The sequence below is a fragment of the Scyliorhinus torazame genome, chromosome 4 (assembly GCF_047496885.1).
Source record: "Scyliorhinus torazame isolate Kashiwa2021f chromosome 4, sScyTor2.1, whole genome shotgun sequence".
Classification (NCBI taxonomy): Eukaryota; Metazoa; Chordata; class Chondrichthyes; order Carcharhiniformes; family Scyliorhinidae; genus Scyliorhinus; species Scyliorhinus torazame.
This window is the reverse complement of record NC_092710.1, coordinates 336,488,579-336,508,057: the sequence shown is the minus strand read 5'-3', so window position 1 is coordinate 336,508,057 and position 19,479 is coordinate 336,488,579. Positions and strand designations below refer to the sequence as shown.

Here is a 19,479-nt window from a genome sequence, read left to right as displayed (position 1 = left end):
GTTGCAGACACTCCGGCTTGATTCGGAGCTCCATCCTTTTAAATCTAGCTTATTAAATTGATGCACGATCAATGACCACTAAAGCGAGGTTGTAGTCCAACTGAAGGCTTTAATAAGCTAAATGTTTCCCGCAGCAGCTCAGGTACAGAATGAGGGCTGCTGGGGCGGCACGGGTTCTTATACCCCGCCTATCAGGGCGGAGCTACCTGTTGTAGTCTTTTGCGGTTTTCTTTGAAGTAATGGGTGTTAAGATATTCAATGTTTGTTTTTAAAATGTTAACTTGAGTTCATAGAATAAACATTGTTTTGTTTTAAAAACCACTTGTCCATTTCTGCTGTATCACACCTGGAGAGTAGGCCGTGTGCTTCCCACACCACAATCTATTACAAGTTGTGGGTCGGTTGAACTCCATGAAACACTTTGGGGTTCTGTAAACCCGGACCCATAACAATTGGGGGCTCGAGGGGGACTTAGATAGGGTGGACGTAGGGAAGTTGTTTCCATTAGCAGGGGAGACTAGGACCCGGGGGCACAGCCTTAGAATAAAAGGGAGTCACTTTAGAACAGAGATGAGGAGAAATTTCTTCAGCCAGAGAGTGGTGGGTCTGTGGAATTCATTGCCACAGAGGGCGGTGGAGGCCGGGACGTTGAGTGTCTTTAAGACAGAAGTTGATAAATTCTTGATTTCTTGAGGAATTAAGGGCTATGGAGAGAGAGCGGGTAAATGGAGTTGAAATCAGCCATGATTGAATGGTGGAGTGGACTCGATGGGCCGAATGGCCTTACTTCCGCTCCTATGTCTTATGGTCTTAAAAGTCTATCTATTGGATTGGCGTAGCGAACTTAAAGACAGTGAGGGGTGAGCATATTGTGGCTGCTTTTCAGGTGTGGTATTTTGGTTTAAGTGGGGAGTGTGTTACTGTGAAAAGCCCCTAGTCACCACATTCCGGCGCCTGTTCGGGTCACAGAGGGAGGATTCAGAATGTCCAAATTACCTAACAGCATGTCTTTCGGGATTTGTGGGAGGAAACCGGAGCATCCGGAGGAAACCCACGCAGACTCGGTGAGAACGTGCAGACTCTGCACAGACAGTGACCCAAGCCGGGAATCGAACCTGGGACCCAGGAGCTGTGAAGCAACAGTGCTAACCACTGGACTACCGTGCCGCCTGTAAGAAGGACAAGAGGCTTCCCACTGGTGCCCATGGGCTAGACCTCGGCTACCAGGAAACAGGCCAAGGAGGGTCTGGAAAACCCCGCCCACAGACTTTGGAATATGTATTAATTATCCTGATAACTAGGGGGGCCAGTGGCACAGGGGGCAGAATCCCTGAGCGGGATTCTCCCATCCTGCGGCAGAGTGTCCACGTCGTCCTAAACGCTGGAGCAGTCCGTGCCGCTCGAGCTGCACATCCCGACGCAAACTGCGCGCCGCGGGATCCGCGCATGCACAGTTGCGCCGGCGCCAACGAGGCCATGCGCAGTGGCCTCCTTCAATGTGCCGGCCCTGACGCCACATGGCGCAGGACTACAGGGACCGGCCCGTAGGAAAGGAGGCCCCCAGCCACAGAGGCCGGCCCGCCGATCGGTGACCCCATCGCGGGCCAGGCCACATCGGAAGCCCCCCTCCCCCCGAAATCGGACCACCCCTTCCCCCCACAAAGGCCGCCACCCGACCCTTCTGTGGTGAACGTATTATGGTAACCATTCACCACTGTACTACATTGTACTATGCTGTTGCCCATGTGGGCTCCACCTATGGACCATTGTACTGTATTGTACCACTTGTATCATGTTGGTGCCCTTGTGGGCTCCGCCCATGGCTCTGCCCCCTTGTGGGAGGTATATAGAGCAGCTGTCCTGTAGGCGGCTGTCAGTGCAGAGCAGTCGCAGGCAGGCACTGTGCTGGTTGATTAAAGCCACTGTTCACTTCAACTCTCTGTCTCGTGTGAATTGATGGTCGCATCACCTTCCACGCCGAGGACCCGCCGGCCCAGAGCGGTCAGAACGGCGTCGGCGGGACTCAGCTCTTTTCTTACGGCATCTCGGCCCATCTGGGCCAGAGAATCGGCAGGCCGGCCACGTGGAACGCCCCGCGACCGGCGCCGCGCCAACCAAGCCGGCCCCAATGGTGCCGATTATCTGCTCTGCGGAGAATCGCCTGCCGCCATCGGGGCAGCGTGGCGCGATTCGCGTGGACCGCCGGCGATTCTCCGACCCAGCGCGGGGTCACTGAATCCCGTCCCTCGTCTCCGAACCAGAAGTTCAATGCCCACTCCAGAACTTGAGGGCTATGGAAAATGTTCACAACCAAACAGGTTGATTATCGAGATAGAAAACAAATCACTGCGGATGCTGGAATCTGAAATAAAAACAGAAAACACTGGACAATCTCAGCAGGTCTGTCAGCGTCTGTGGAGAGAGAAGGGAGCTAACGTGTCCAGTCTTATCAGCTTGTGAATCCTTCAAATATGCCTCTGGCGGACACAGTCTGCCGTACTGGTTCAGAGCTGATCAAGCTGCTGACAGAATGACAACCAGTTCCAGACAGCAAACAGATACAAACAGGGGCTTTGACTGCTTCACGTGTCGCTGGGCATGGAAAAGCTCAAAGTTTATTTAAAGGCGGAAAACCACAACACAAATACAGAACATAATCGTACATTATTGAGTTATTAAAAAGGAGCGTTTGAAATTTCATACATTGCTCAGACCCCCCCCTGGGACTGGGTGTACAGTGGGTCACACACTGACCTTCCCCCTCTGGGACTGGGTGTACAGTGGGTCACACACTGTCCTTTTCCCCTCTGGGACTGGGTGTACAGTGGGTCACACACTGTCCTTTCCACCTCTGGGACAGGGTGTACAGTGGGTCACACACTGTCCTTTCCCCTCTGGGACTGGGTGTACAGTGGGTCACACACTGTCCTTTCCCCCTCTGGGACTGGGTGTACAGTGGGTCACACACTGTCCTTTCCCCTCTGGGACTGGGTGTACAGTGGGTCACACACTGTCCTTTCCCCCTCTGGGACTGGGTGTAGAGTGGGTCACACACTGACCTTTCCCCTCTGGGACTGGGTGTACAGTGGGTCACACACTGTCCTTTCCCCTCTGGGACTGGGTGTAGAGTGGGTCACACACTGTCCTTTCCCCCTCTGGGACTGGGTGTACAGTGGGTCACACACTGTCCTTTCCCCTATGGGACTGGGTGTACAGTGGGTCACACTGTCCTTTCCCCTCTGGGACTGGGTGTACAGTGGGTCACACACTGTCCTTTCCCCCTCTGGGACTGGGTGTAGAGTGGGTCACACACTGACCTTTCCGCTCTGGGACTGGGTGTACAGTGGGTCACACACTGTCCTTTCCCCTCTGGGACTGGGTGTACAGAGGGTCACACACTGTCCTTTCCCCCTCTGGGACTGGGTGTACAGTGGGTCACACACTGTCCTTTCCCCTCTGGGACTGGGTGTACAGTGGGTCACACACTGTCCTTTCCCCCTCTGGGACTGGGTGTACAGTGGGTCACACACTGTCCTTTCCCCATCTGGGACTGGGTGTACAGTGGGTCACACACTGTCCTTTCCCCTCTGAGACTGGGTGTACAGTGGGTCACACACTGTCCTTTCCCCCTCTGGGACTGGGTGTACAGTGGGTCACACACTGTCCTTTCCCCCTCTGGGACTGGGTGTACAGTGGGTCACACACTGTCCTTTCCCCCTGTCGGACTGGGTGTACAGTGGGTCACACACTGTCCTTTCCCCTCTGGGACTGGGTGTACAGTGGGTCACACACTGTCCTTTCCCCTCTGGGACTGGGTGTACAGTGGGTCACACACTGTCCTTTCCCCTCTGGGACTGGGTGTACAGTGGGTCACGCGCTGTCCTTTCCCCCTCTGGGACTGGGTGTACAGTGGGACACACACTGTCCTTTCCCCTCTGGGACTGGGTGTACAGTGGGTCACACACTGTCCTTTCCCCTCTGGGACTGGGTGTACAGTGGGTTACACACTGTCCTTTCCCCTCTGGGACTGGGTGTACAGTGGGTCACACACTGTCCTTTCCCCCTCTGGGACTCGGTGTACAGTGGGGCACACACTGTCCTTTCCCCTCTGGGACTGGGTGTACAGTGGGTCACACACTGTCCTTTCCCCTCTGGGACTGGGTGTACAGTGGGTCACACACTGTCCTTTCCCCCTCTGGGACTGGGTGTACAGTGGGGCACACACTGTCCTTTCCCCTCTGGGACTGGGTGTACAGTGGGTCACACACTGTCCTTTCCCCTCTGGGACTGGGTGTACAGTGGGTCGCACACTGTCCTTTCCCCTCTGGGACTGGGTGTACAGTGGGTCACACACTGTCCTTTCCCCTCTGGGACTGGGTGTACAGTGGGTCGCACACTGTCCTTTCCCCATCTGGGACTGGGTGTACAGTGGGTCACACACTGTCCTTTCCCCTCTGGGACTGGGTGTACAGTGGGTCACACACTGTCCTTTCCCTCTCTGGGACTGGGTGTACAGTGGGTCACACACTGTCCTTTCCCCTCTGGGACTGGGTGTACAGTGGGTCACACACTGTCCTTTCCCTCTCTGGGACTGGGTGTACAGTGGGTCACACACTGTCCTTTCCCCTCTGGGACTGGGTGTATAGTGGGTCACACACTGTCCTTTTCCTCTCTGGGACTGGGTGTACAGTGGGTCACACACTGTCCTTTCCCCTCTGGGACTGGGTGTACAGTGGGTCACACACTGTCCTTTCTCCTCTGGGACTGGGTGTACAGCGGGTCACACACTGACCTTTCCCCTCTGGGACTGGGTGTACAGTGGGTCACACACTGTCCTTTCCCCTCTGGGACTGGGTGTACAGTGGGTCACACACTGTCCTTTCCCCTCTGGGACTGGGTGTACAGTGGGTCGCGCACTGTCCTTTCCCCTCTGGGACTGGGTGTACAGTGGGTCACACACTGTCCTTTCCCCTCTGGGACTGGGTGTACAGTGGGTCGCACACTGTCCTTTCCCCTCTGGGACTGGGTGTACAGTGGGTCACACACTGTCCTTTCCCCTCTGGGACTGGGTGTACAGTGGGTCACACACTGTCCTTTCCCTCTCTGGGACTGGGTGTACAGTGGGTCACACACTGTCCTTTCCCCTCTGGGACTGGGTGTACAGTGGGTCACACACTGTCCTTTCCCTCTCTGGGACTGGGTGTACAGTGGGTCACACACTGTCCTTTCCCCTCTGGGACTGGGTGTACAGTGGGTCACACACTGTCCTTTCCCTCTCTGGGACTGGGTGTACAGTGGGTCACACACTGTCCTTTCCCCTCTGGGACTGGGTGTACAGTGGGTCACACACTGTCCTTTCTCCTCTGGGACTGGGTGTACAGTGGGTCACACACTGTCCTTTCCCCCTCTGGGACTGGGTGTACAGTGGGTCACACACTGTCCTTTCCCCTCTGGGACTGGGTGTACAGTGGGTCACACACTGACCTTTCCCCTCTGGGACTGGGTGTACAGTGGGTCACACACTGTCCTTTCCCCTCTGGGACTGGGTGTACAGTGGGTCACACACTGTCCTTAAACCTCTGGGACTGGGTGTACAGTGGGTCACACACTGTCCTTTGCCCTCTGGGACTGGGTGTACAGTGGGTCACACACTGTCCTTAAACCTCTGGGACTGGGTGTACAGTGGGTCACAAAGAGGAGAAAGAGCAGAGTGATCCAATGGGTCAAACTGTCCTTTCCTCTTTGGGACTCAAAGGAAGGATGAGGCCCCATTTGTACATTAATTAGGAGCCGAGTGCCTTTCGCTGATATCAGGCCCGTGGCCCTCAGTTTCCCCCGGTTATGGATACCGCTGAGCAAATGGCCACTACCAAAATGGTGACAAAGACATTTTCATTGCGGCTGGATTCAGCCCCTCTGGCTCCACAGCAATTCCTGATCCTGCGGAATTGTGTCAGGTGCCTCCAGGTACATGGCAGGGACTGGCATCACCCCAAAATATTCAAATCAGATCTAAGACCCAATTCAGGAAGAGACTCATACCTCAGACTAAAAAAAAATGTTCATTAACTTAAACCGTTGCCTGAGTAACTCCAATTTATAGTCAATAAGATCTAACTACCGTGTAGATTTTAGACATTCTATGGATTTCATCTTGTGAAAGCTTTTGTGAGCCATTAACACGTTCTGTCGCCCCTTTTCCAAATTGGTTGACAATCAACAGTGTACAACATGAGTTTTGCTGTCTTAAAATTAAGCAGATAATTGGCAATACAAAACCATCGTCCCAGCGTCATGTAGGCCGTGGTTTGTGAAAACAGACGGAAATCCAACTGACGGAGGCCGCAGTAATAATTGGGATTAAAAATACAAACATAAACCATTGGTTAGGAAAGTGAGGCTCGCGTTGGCAACTCATTCGAGTGTTGTAAGTTCTGTGTTTCTTGTTGTGAAGATATCCAGAGGGGAAGCATCAAAGAGGCAATCAACTTTCCTTCCAATACATCGATGGATCGTCCAGTGAAGCACCATGAATTCCTTTCACATATCTTTGAATGCAAATGGCCGCCAACTCAATACCAATCATGGTTCAAGGTGCTTTACAATCGGACAATAGTCTTCCGATCAACGACCAAACTTCTTTTAAAAGTAAGTAGTAAGCTGGATCCACTGCAAGGAGAAATGAAGAACATTGATATTGTTCTGTTTAGTTTTAGCCTTCAGAGATAAGCATATGTACAATAATGTAAAATCAAAGCATAATCACAAAAAACTAGCAATGTGGATGTTATAACCCTCGAGAGGCCCATGAGGATACCCTCATCGATCTTTCAGGGGCACCATGGAATACGAGCTTCCCGCAACTGGGCCACCACCCCACATAGCTGAGGCTCACAATGAGACTGTATCAAAGTGGGCCCGGACAGGGATGAGCACCATGGAAGTCCGAATTAGGACGTGCAGGGTGTGTCTGCCGCCACAGAAGCCGATTCCTGAGACCTTGAATAAAGCAGCTGCTCGACCTCCTGTGTCTTCACACTGCAGAAGGTGGCAAAAGGCATCACAACTGGGATTACATACATTCAGTGATACATATAGATTATAGAGCAGGACATTGTCAATACTGGGGATGGGCAGTAAATTATAGAGCAGGACATTGTCAATGTTGAGTGATAGACAATAGATTATAGAGCAGGACATTGTCAATGCTGGGGATGGGCAACAGATTATAGAGCAGGACATTGTCAATGCTGGGGACGGACAATAGATTATAGAGCAGTACATTGTCAATGCTGGGGATGGACAATAGATTATAGAACAGGATATTGTCAATGTTGAGTGATGGACAACAGATTATAGAGCAGGATATTGTCCATGCTGAGGATGGACAATAGATTATAGAGCAGGACATTGTCAATGCTGAGTGATGGACAACAGATTATAGAGCAGGATATTGTCCATGCTGGGTATGGACAATAGATTATAGAGCAGGACATTGTCAATACTGGTGATGGACAATAGATTATAGAACAAGATATTGTCAATGTTGAGTGATAGACAATACATTATAGAGCAGGATATTGCCAATACTGGGGATGGACAATAGATTATAGAGCAGGACATTGTCAATGCTGGGGATAGACAATACATTATAGAGCAGGACATTGTCAATGCTGGGGATAGACATTACATTATAGAGCAGGACATTGTCAATGCTGGGGATGGACAATAGATTATAGAGCAGGACATTGTCAATGCTGGGGATAGACAATACATTATAGAGCAGGACATTGTCAATGCTGGGGATGGACAATAGATTATAGAGCAGGACATTGTCAATGCTGGGGATGGATAATAGATTATAGAGCAGGACATTGTCCATGCTGGGTATGGACAATAGATTATAGAGCAGGACATTGTCAATACTGGGGATGGACAATAGATTATAGAGCAGGACATTGTCAATGCTGGGGATGGACAATAGATTATCGAGCAGGACATTGTCAATGCTGTGTGATAGAAAATAGATTATAGAGCAGGACATTGTCAATGCTGAGTGATAGACAATAGATTATAGAGCAGGACATTGTCAATACTGGGGATGGACAGTAGATTATAGAGCAGGACATTGTCAATGCTGAGTGATAGACAATAGATTATAGAGCAGGACATTGTCAATGCTGGGGATGGACAATAGATTATAGAACAGGATATTGTCAATGTTGAGTGATAGACAATAGATTATAGAGCAGGATACTGTCAATGCTGGGGATGGACAATAGATTATAGAACAGGATATTGTCAATGCTGGGGATGGACAATAGATTATTGAGCAGGACATTGTCAATGCTGGGGATGGACAATAGATTATAGAGCAGGACATTGTCAATGCTGGGGATGGACAATAGATTATAGAACAGGATATTGTCAATGTTGAGTGATAGACAATAGATTATAGAGCCGGATATTGTCAATGCTGGGGATGGACAATAGATTATAGAACAGGATATTGTCAATGTTGAGTGATAGACAATAGATTATAGAGCAGGACATTGTCAATGCTGGGGATGGACAATAGATTATAGAGCAGGACATTGTCAATGCTGGGGATGGACAATAGATTATAGAGCAGTACATTGTCAATGCTGGGGATGAACAATAGATTATAGAGCAGGACATTGTCAATGCTGGGGATGGACAATAGATTATAGAACAGGATATTGTCAATGTTGAGTGATAGACAATAGATTATAGAGCAGGATGTTGTCAATGCTGGGGATGGACAATAGATTATAGAACAGGATATTGTCAATGTTGAGTGATAGACAATAGATTATAGAACAGGACATTGTCAATGTTGAGTGATAGACAATAGATTATAGAGCAGGACATTGTCAATGCTGGGGATGAACAATAGATTATAGAGCAGGACATTGTCAATGCTGGGGATGGACAATAGATTATAGAACAGGATATTGTCAATGTTGAGTGATAGACAATAGATTATAGAGCAGGATATTGCCAATACTGGGGATGGACAACAGGTTATAGAGCAGGACATTGTCAATGCTGGGGATGGACAATAGATTATAGAGCAGGACATTGTCAATGCTGGGGATGGACAATAGATTATAGAGCAGGACATTGTCAATGCTGGGGATGGACAATAGATTATAGAGCAGGACATTGTCAATGCTGGGTATGGACAACAGATTATAGAGCAGGACATTGTCAATACTGAGTGATAGACAATACATTGTAGAGCAGGATATTGTCAATACTGGGGATGGACAACAGATTATAGAGCAGGACATTGTCAATGCTGGGGATGGACAAAAGATTATAGAGCAGGACATTGTCAATGCTGGGTATGGACAATAGATTATAGAGCAGGATACTGTCAATGCTGAGTGATAGACAACAGATTATAAAGCAGGACATTGTCAATACTGAGTGATAGACAATACATTATAGAGCAGGATATTGTCAATACTGGGGATGGACAACAGATTATAGAGCAGGACATTGTCAATGCTGGGGATGGACAATAGATTATAGAGCAGGACATTGTCAATACTGGGGATGGACAACAGATTATAGAGCAGGACATTGTCAATGCTGGGTATGGACAATAGATTATAGAGCAGGATACTGTCAATGCTGAGTGATAGACAATAGATGATAGAGCAGGATATTGTCAATGCCGAGTGATAGACAATAGATTATAGAGCAGGACATTGTCAATACTGTGTGACGGACAGTAGATTATAGACCAGGACATTGTCAATACTGGGGATGGACAACAGATTATAGAGCAGAACTTTGTCAATGCTGGGGATGGACAATAGATTATAGAGCAGGACATTGTGAATGCTGGGGATGGACAATAGATTATAGAGCAGGACATTGTGAATGCTGGGGGTGGACAACAGATTATAGAGCAGGACATTGTCAATGCTGGGGATGGACAATAGATTATAGAGCAGGACATTGTCAATGCTGGGGATGGACAATAGATAATAGAGCTGGACATTGTCAATGCTGGGGATGGACAATAGATCATAGAGTAGGACATTGTCAATACTGAGTGATAGACAATAGATTATAGAGCAGGACATTGTCAATGCTGAGTGATAGACAATAGATTATAGAGCAGGACATTGTCAATGCTGGGGATGGACAATAGATTATAGAGCAGGATACTGTCAATGCTGAGTGATAGACAATAGATGATAGAGTAGGATATTGTCAATGCCGAGTGATAGACAATAGATTATAGAGCAGGACATTGTCAATACTGAGTGATGGACAGTAGATGATAGACCAGGACATTGTCAATACTGGGGATGGACAACAGATTATAGAGCAGGACATTGTCAATGCTGGGGATGGACAATAGATCATAGAGTAGGACATTGTCAATACTGAGTTTTAGACAATAGATTATAGAGCAGGACATTGTCAATGCTGGGGATGGACAATAGATTATAGAGCAGGACATTGTCAATGCTGGGGATGGACAATAGATTATAGAGCAGGACATTGTCAATGCTGGGGATGGACAATAGATTATAGAGCAGGACATTGTCAATGCTGGGGATGGACAACAGATTATAGAGCAGGATATTGTCAATGCAGGGAATGGACAATAGATTATAGAGCAGGACATTGTCAATACTGGGGATGGACAACAGATTATAGAGCAGGACATTGTCAATGCTGGGGATGGACAATAGATTATAGAGCAGGACATTGTCAATGCTGGGGATGGACAATAGATTATAGAGCAGGACATTGTCAATACTGGGGATGGACAACAGATTATAGAGCAGGACATTGTCAATGCAGGGGATGGACAACAGATTATAGAGCAGGACATTGTCAATACTGGGGATGGACAATAGATTATAGAACCGGATATTGTCAATGTTGAGTGATAGACAATAGATTATAGAGCAGGATATTGTCAATGCTGGGGATGGACAATAGATTATAGAACAGGATATTGTCAATGTTGAGTGATAGACAATAGATTATAGAACAGGACATTGTCAATGTTGAGTGATAGACAATAGATTATAGGGCAGGACATTGTCAATGCTGGGGATGAACAATAGATTATAGAGCAGGACATTGTCAATGCTGGGGATGGACAATAGATTATAGAACAGGATATTGTCAATGTTGAGTGATAGACAATAGATTATAGAGCAGGATATTGCCAATACTGGGGATGGACAACAGATTATAGAGCAGGACATTGTCAATGCTGGGGATGGACAATAGATTATAGAGCAGGACATTGTCAATGCTGGGGATGGACAATAGATTATAGAGCAGGACATTGTCAATGCTGGGGATGGACAATAGATTATAGAGCAGGACATTGTCAATGCTGGGTATGGACAACAGATTATAGAGCAGGACATTGTCAATACTGAGTGATAGACAATACATTATAGAGCAGGATATTGTCAATACTGGGGATGGACAAAAGATTATAGAGCAGGACATTGTCAATGCTGGGTATGGACAATAGATTATAGAGCAGGATACTGTCAATGCTGAGTGATAGACAACAGATTATAAAGCAGGACATTGTCAATACTGAGTGATAGACAATACATTATAGAGCAGGATATTGTCAATACTGGGGATGGACAACAGATTATAGAGCAGGACATTGTCAATGCTGGGGATGGACAATAGATTATAGAGCAGGACATTGTCAATACTGGGGATGGACAACAGATTATAGAGCAGGACATTGTCAATGATGGGTATGGACAATAGATTATAGAGCAGGATACTGTCAATGCTGAGTGATAGACAATAGGTGATAGAGCAGGATATTGTCAATGCCGAGTGATAGACAATAGATTATAGAGCAGGACATTGTCAATACTGTGTGACGGACAGTAGATTATAGACCAGGACATTGTCAATACTGGGGATGGACAACAGATTATAGAGCAGAACTTTGTCAATGCTGGGGATGGACAATAGATTATAGAGCAGGACATTGTGAATGCTGGGGATGGACAATAGATTATAGAGCAGGACATTGTGAATGCTGGGGGTGGACAACAGATTATAGAGCAGGACATTGTCAATGCTGGGGTTGGACAATAGATTATAGAGCAGGACATTGTCAATGCTGGGGATGGACAACAGATAATAGAGCTGGACATTGTCAATGCTGGGGATGGACAATAGATCATAGAGTAGGACATTGTCAATACTGAGTGATAGACAATAGATTATAGAGCAGGACATTGTCAATGCTGAGTGATAGACAATAGATTATAGAGCAGGACATTGTCAATGCTGGGGATGGACAATAGATTATAGAGCAGGATACTATCAATGCTGAGTGATAGACAATAGATGATAGAGTAGGATATTGTCAATGCCGAGTGATAGACAATAGATTATAGAGCAGGACATTGTCAATACTGAGTGACGGACAGTAGATGATAGACCAGGACATTGTCAATACTGGGGATGGACAACAGATTATAGAGCAGGACATTGTCAATGCTGGGGATGGACAATAGATCATAGAGTAGGACATTGTCAATACTGAGTGATAGACAATAGATTATAGAGCAGGACATTGTCAATGCTGGGAATGGACAATAGATAATAGAGCAGGACATTGTCAATGCTGGGGATGGACAATAGATTATAGAGCAGGACATTGTCAATGCTGGGGATGGACAATAGATTATAGAGCAGGACATTGTCAATGCTGGGGATGGACAACAGATTATAGAGCAGGATATTGTCAATGCAGGGAATGGACAATAGATTATAGAGCAGGACATTGTCAATACTGGGGATGGACAACAGATTATAGAGCAGGACATTGTCAATGCTGGGGATGGACACTAGGTTATAGAGCAGGACATTGTCAATGCTGGGGATGGACAATAGATTATAGAGCAGGACATTGTCAATACTGGGGATGGACAACAGATTATAGAGCAGGACATTGTCAATGCTGGGGATGGACAACAGATTATAGAGCAGGACATTGTCAATACTGGGGATGGACAACAGATTATAGAGCAGGACATTGTCAATGCTGGGGATGGACAATAGATTATAGAGCAGGACATTGTCAATGCTGAGTGATAGACAATAGATTATAGAGCAGGACATTGTCAATACTGGGGATGGACAACAGATTATAGAGCAGAACTTTGTCAATGCTGGGGATGGACAATAGATTATAGAGCAGGACATTGTGAATGCTGGGGATGGACAATAGATTATAGAGCAGGACATTGTGAATGCTGGGGGTGGACAACAGATTATAGAGCAGGACATTGTCAATGCTGGGGTTGGACAATAGATTATAGAGCAGGACATTGTCAATGCTGGGGATGGACAACAGATAATAGAGCTGGACATTGTCAATGCTGGGGATGGACAATAGATCATAGAGTAGGACATTGTCAATACTGAGTGATAGACAATAGATTATAGAGCAGGACATTGTCAATGCTGAGTGATAGACAATAGATTATAGAGCAGGACATTGTCAATGCTGGGGATGGACAATAGATTATAGAGCAGGATACTATCAATGCTGAGTGATAGACAATAGATGATAGATTAGGATATTGTCAATGCCGAGTGATAGACAATAGATTATAGAGCAGGACATTGTCAATACTGAGTGACGGACAGTAGATGATAGACCAGGACATTGTCAATACTGGGGATGGACAACAGATTATAGAGCAGGACATTGTCAATGCTGGGGATGGACAATAGATCATAGAGTAGGACATTGTCAATACTGAGTGATAGACAATAGATTATAGAGCAGGACATTGTCAATGCTGGGAATGGACAATAGATAATAGAGCAGGACATTGTCAATGCTGGGGATGGACAATAGATTATAGAGCAGGACATTGTCAATGCTGGGGATGGACAATAGATTATAGAGCAGGACATTGTCAATGCTGGGGATGGACAACAGATTATAGAGCAGGATATTGTCAATGCAGGGAATGGACAATAGATTATAGAGCAGGACATTGTCAATACTGGGGATGGACAACAGATTATAGAGCAGGACATTGTCAATGCTGGGGATGGACACTAGGTTATAGCGCAGGACATTGTCAATGCTGGGGATGGACAATAGATTATAGAGCAGGACATTGTCAATACTGGGGATGGACAACAGATTATAGAGCAGGACATTGTCAATGCTGGGGATGGACAACAGATTATAGAGCAGGACATTGTCAATACTGGGGATGGACAACAGATTATAGAGCAGGACATTGTCAATGCTGGGGATGGACAATAGATTATAGAGCAGGACATTGTCAATGCTGAGTGATAGACAATAGATTATAGAGCAGGACATTGTCAATACTGGGGATGGACAGTAGATTATAGAGCAGGACATTGTCAATGCTGAGTGATAGACAATAGATTATAGAGCAGGACATTGTCAATGCTGGGGATGGACAATAGATTATAGAACAGGGTATTGTCAATGTTGAGTGATAGACAATAGATTATAGAGCAGGATACTGTCAATGCTGGGTACGGACAATAGATTATAGAACAGGATATTGTCAATGCTGGGGATGGACAATAGATTATAGAGCAGGACATTGTCAATGCTGGGGATGGACAATAGATTATAGAGCAGGACATTGTCAATGCTGGGGATGGACAATAGATTATAGAACAGGATATTGTCAATGTTGAGTGATAGACAATAGATTATAGAGCAGGATATTGTCAATGCTGGGGATGGACAATAGATTATAGAACAGGATATTGTCAATGTTGAGTGATAGACAATAGATTATAGAGCAGGACATTGTCAATGCTGGGGATGGACAATAGATTATAGAGCAGGGCATTGTCAATGCTGGGGATGGACAATAGATTATAGAGCAGTACATTGTCAATGCTGGGGATGAACAATAGATTATAGAGCAGGACATTGTCAATGCTGGGGATGGACAATAGATTATAGAACAGGATATTGTCAATGTTGAGTGATAGACAATAGATTATAGAGCAGGATATTGTCAATGCTGGGGATGGACAACAGATTATAGAGCAGGACATTGTCAATGCTGGGGATGGACAAAAGATTATAGAGCAGGACATTGTCAATGCTGGGTATGGACAATAGATTATAGAGCAGGATACTGTCAATGCTGAGTGATAGACAACAGATTATAAAGCAGGACATTGTCAATACTGAGTGATAGACAATACATTATAGAGCAGGATATTGTCAATACTGGGGATGGACAACAGATTATAGAGCAGGACATTGTCAATGCTGGGGATGGACAATAGATTATAGAGCAGGACATTGTCAATACTGGGGATGGACAACAGATTATAGAGCAGGACATTGTCAATGCTGGGGATGGACAATAGATTCTAGAGCAGGACATTGTGAATGCTGGGGTTGGACAATAGATTATAGGGCAGGACATTGTGAATGCTGGGGGTGGACAACAGATTATAGAGCAGGACATTGTCAATGCTGGGGATGGACAATAGATTATAGAGCAGGACATTGTCAATGCTGGGGATGGACAATAGATAATAGAGCTGGACATTGTCAATGCTGGGGATGGACAATAGATCATAGAGTAGGACATTGTCAATACTGAGTGATAGACAATAGATTATAGAGCAGGACATTGTCAATGCTGAGTGATAGACAATAGATTATAGAGCAGGACATTGTCAATGCTGGGGATGGACAATAGATTATAGAGCAGGATACTGTCAATGCTGAGTGATAGACAATAGATGATAGAGTAGGATATTGTCAATGCCGAGTGATAGACAATAGATTATAGAGCAGGACATTGTCAATACTGAGTGACGGACAGTAGATGATAGACCAGGACATTGTCAATACTGGGGATGGACAACAGATTATAGAGCAGGACATTGTCAATGCTGGGGATGGACAATAGATTATAGAGCAGGACATTGTCAATGCTGGGGATGGACAATAGATTATAGAGCAGGACATTGTCAATGCTGGGGATGGACAATAGATTATAGAGCAGGACATTGTCAATGCTGGGGATGGACAACAGATTATAGAGCAGGATATTGTCAATGCAGGGAATGGACAATAGATTATAGAGCAGGACATTGTCAATACTGGGGATGGACAACAGATTATAGAGCAGGACATTGTCAATGCTGGGGATGGACAATAGATTATAGAGCAGGACATTGTCAATGCTGGGGATGGACAATAGATTATAGAGCAGGACATTGTCAATACTGGGGATGGACAACAGATTATAGAGCAGGACATTGTCAATGCCGGGGATGGACAACAGATTATAGAGCAGGACATTGTCAATACTGGGGATGGACAACAGATTATAGAGCAGGACATTGTCAATGCTGGGGATGGACAATAGATTATAGAGCAGGACATTGTCAATGCTGGGGATGGACAATAGATTATAGAGCAGGACATTGTCAATGCTGGGGATGGGCAATAGATTATAGAGCAGGACATTGTCAATGCTGGGGATGGACAATAGATTATAGAGCAGGACATTGTCAATGTTGGGGATGGACAATAGATTATAGAGCAGGACATTGTCAATGCTGGGGATGGACAATAGATTATAGAGCAGGACATTGTCAATGCTGGGGATGGACAATAGAGTATAGAGAAGGATATTGTCAATGCTGGGGATGGACAATAGATTATTGAGCAGGAGATTGTCAATGCTGAGTGATAAGACAATAGATCATAGAACATTACAGCGCAGTACAGGCCCTTCGGCCCTCGATATTGCGCCGACCTGTGAAACCACTCTAAAGCCCATCTACACTATTCCCTTATTGTCCATATGTCTATCCAATGGCCATTTGAATGTCCTTAGTGGTGGCGAGTCCACTACTGTTGCAGGCAGGGCATTCCACGCCCTGACTACTCTCTGAGTAAAGAACCTACCTCTGACATCTGTATTATATCTGTCTCCCCTCAATTTAAAGGTATGTCCCCTCGTGCTAGACATCACCATCCGAGGAAAAAGGCTCTCACTGTCCACCCTATCCAATCCTCTGATCATCTTGTATGCCTCAATTAAGTCACCTCTTAACCTTCTTCTCTCTAACGAAAACAGCCTTAAGTCCCTCAGCCTTTCCTCATAAGATCTTCCCTCCATACCAGGCAACATTCTGGGAAATCTCCTCTGTACCCTTTCCAATGTTTCCACGTCCTTCCTATAATGTGGCGACCAGAATTGCACGCAATACTTCAAATGCGGCCGCACCAGAGTGTTGTATAGCTGCAACATGACCTCATGGCTCCTAAACTCAATCCCTCTACCAATAAAAGCTAACACGCCGTACACCTTCTTAACAACCCTCTCAACCTGGGTGGCAACTTTCAGGGATCTATGTACATGGACACCGAGATCTCTCTATTCATCCACACTGCCAAGAATCTTACCATTAGCCCAGTACTCAGACTTCCTGTTATTCCTTCCAAAATGAATCACTTTTCTGCATTAAACTCAATTTGCCACCTCTCAGCCCAGTGCTGCAGCTTATCTATGTCCCTCTGTAACTTGTAACATCCTTCCGCACTGTCCACAACTCCACCGACTTTAGTGTCATCTGCAAATTTACTCACCCATCCTTCTACGCCCTCCACCAGGTCATTTATAAAAATGACAAACAGCAGTGGCCCCAAAACAGATCCTTGTGGTACACCACTAGGAACTAGACTCCAGTCTGAACATTTCCCATCAACCACCACCCTTTGTCTTCTTCCAGCTCGCCAATTTCTGATCCAAACTGCTAAATCACCCTGAATCCCATGCCTCCGTATTTTCTGCAGTAGCCTACCATGGTGAACCTTATCAAACGCTTTACTGAAATCCATATACACCACATCAACTGCTTTACCCTCATCCACCTGTTTGGTCACCTTCTCAAAGAACTCAATAAGGTTTGTGAGGCACAACCTACCCTTCACAAAATCATGTTGACTATCTCTAATCAAATTATTCCTTTCCAGATGATTATACATCCTATCTATTATAATCCTTTCCAAGATTTTTCCCACAACAGAAGTAAGGCTCACTGGTCTATAGTTACCGGGGTTATCTCTACTCCCCTTCTTGAACAAGGGGACAACATTTGCTATCCTCCAGTCTTCAGGCACTATTCCTGTAGACAAAGATGACTTAAAGATCAAGGCCAAAGGCTCAGCAATCTCCTCCCTAGCTTCCCAGAGAATCCTACGATAAATCCCATCCAGCCCAGGGGACTTATCTATTTTCACACTTTCCAGAATTGCTAACACCTCCTCCTTATGAACCTCAAGCTCTTCTAGTCTAGTAGCCTGAATCTCAGTATTCTCCTCGACAACATTGTCTTTTTCCTGTGTGAATACTGACGAAAAATATTCATTTAGCACCTCTCCTATCTCCTCGGACTCCGAGCACAACTTCCCACTACTGTCCTTGACTGGCCCTACTCTTACCCTAGTCATTCTTTTATTCCTGACAAATCGACAGAAAGCTTTAGGGCTATCCTTGATCCTACCTGCCAAAGACTTCTCATGTCCCCTCCTGGCTCTTCTTATTTCTCTCTTTAGGTCCTTCCTAGCCAACTTGTAACTCTCGAGCGCCCTAACTGAACCTTCATGTCTCATCTTTACAAAAGTCTCCTTCTTCCTATTGACAAGTGTTTTGACTGCTTTAGAGCGGAACATTGTCAATGCTGGGGATGGACAACAGATTACAGAGCAGGACATTGTCAATGCTGGGGATGGACAATAGATTATAGAGCAGGGCATTGTCAATGCTGGGGATGGACAATAGATTGCAGAGCACAACATTGTCAATGCTGGGGATGGATAATAGATTATAGAGCAGGACATTGTCAATGCTGGGGAGGGACAATAGATTATAGAGCAGGACATTGTCAATGCTGCGGATGGATAATAGATTATAGAGCAGGACATTGTCAACGCTGGGGATGGACAATAGATTATAGAGCAGGACATTGTCAGTGGTGGGGATGGACAATAGATTATTGAGCAGGAGACTGTCAATCCTGGGGATGGACAATAGATTATTGAGCAGGACATTGTCAATGCTGGGGATGGACAATAGGTTATAGAGGAGGACATTGACAATCCAGGGGATGGACAATAGATTATAGAGCAGGACTTTGTCAATACTGAGTAACAGACAATAGATTACAGAGCAGGACATTGCCAATGCTGCGGATGGACAATAGATTATAGAGCAGGACATTGTCAATGCTGAGTGATAGACATTAGATTATAGAGCAGGACATTGTCAATGCTGCGGATGGACAAAAGATTATAGAGCAGGACATTGTCAATGCTGGGGATGGACAATAGATTATAGAGCAGGACATTGTCACTGCTGGGGATGGATAATAGATTATAGAGCAGGACATTGTCAA

General features: G+C 45.8%; 1 protein-coding gene across 1 annotated transcript in view; it reads right to left on the bottom strand.

Annotated features, from left to right (window-relative positions):
- Window positions 1-2,587: 2,587 nt before the first annotated feature.
- Window positions 2,588-19,479, bottom strand: part of LOC140411161 (calpain-14-like) — a 506,371-nt gene continuing 489,479 nt past the window's right edge. The window contains exon 24 of the mRNA XM_072500239.1: window positions 2,588-6,669. Coding sequence (XP_072356340.1) covers window positions 6,643-6,669 — 27 coding nt within the window. The 3' untranslated portion in view covers window positions 2,588-6,642. The remainder of the gene's footprint in view (window positions 6,670-19,479) is intronic.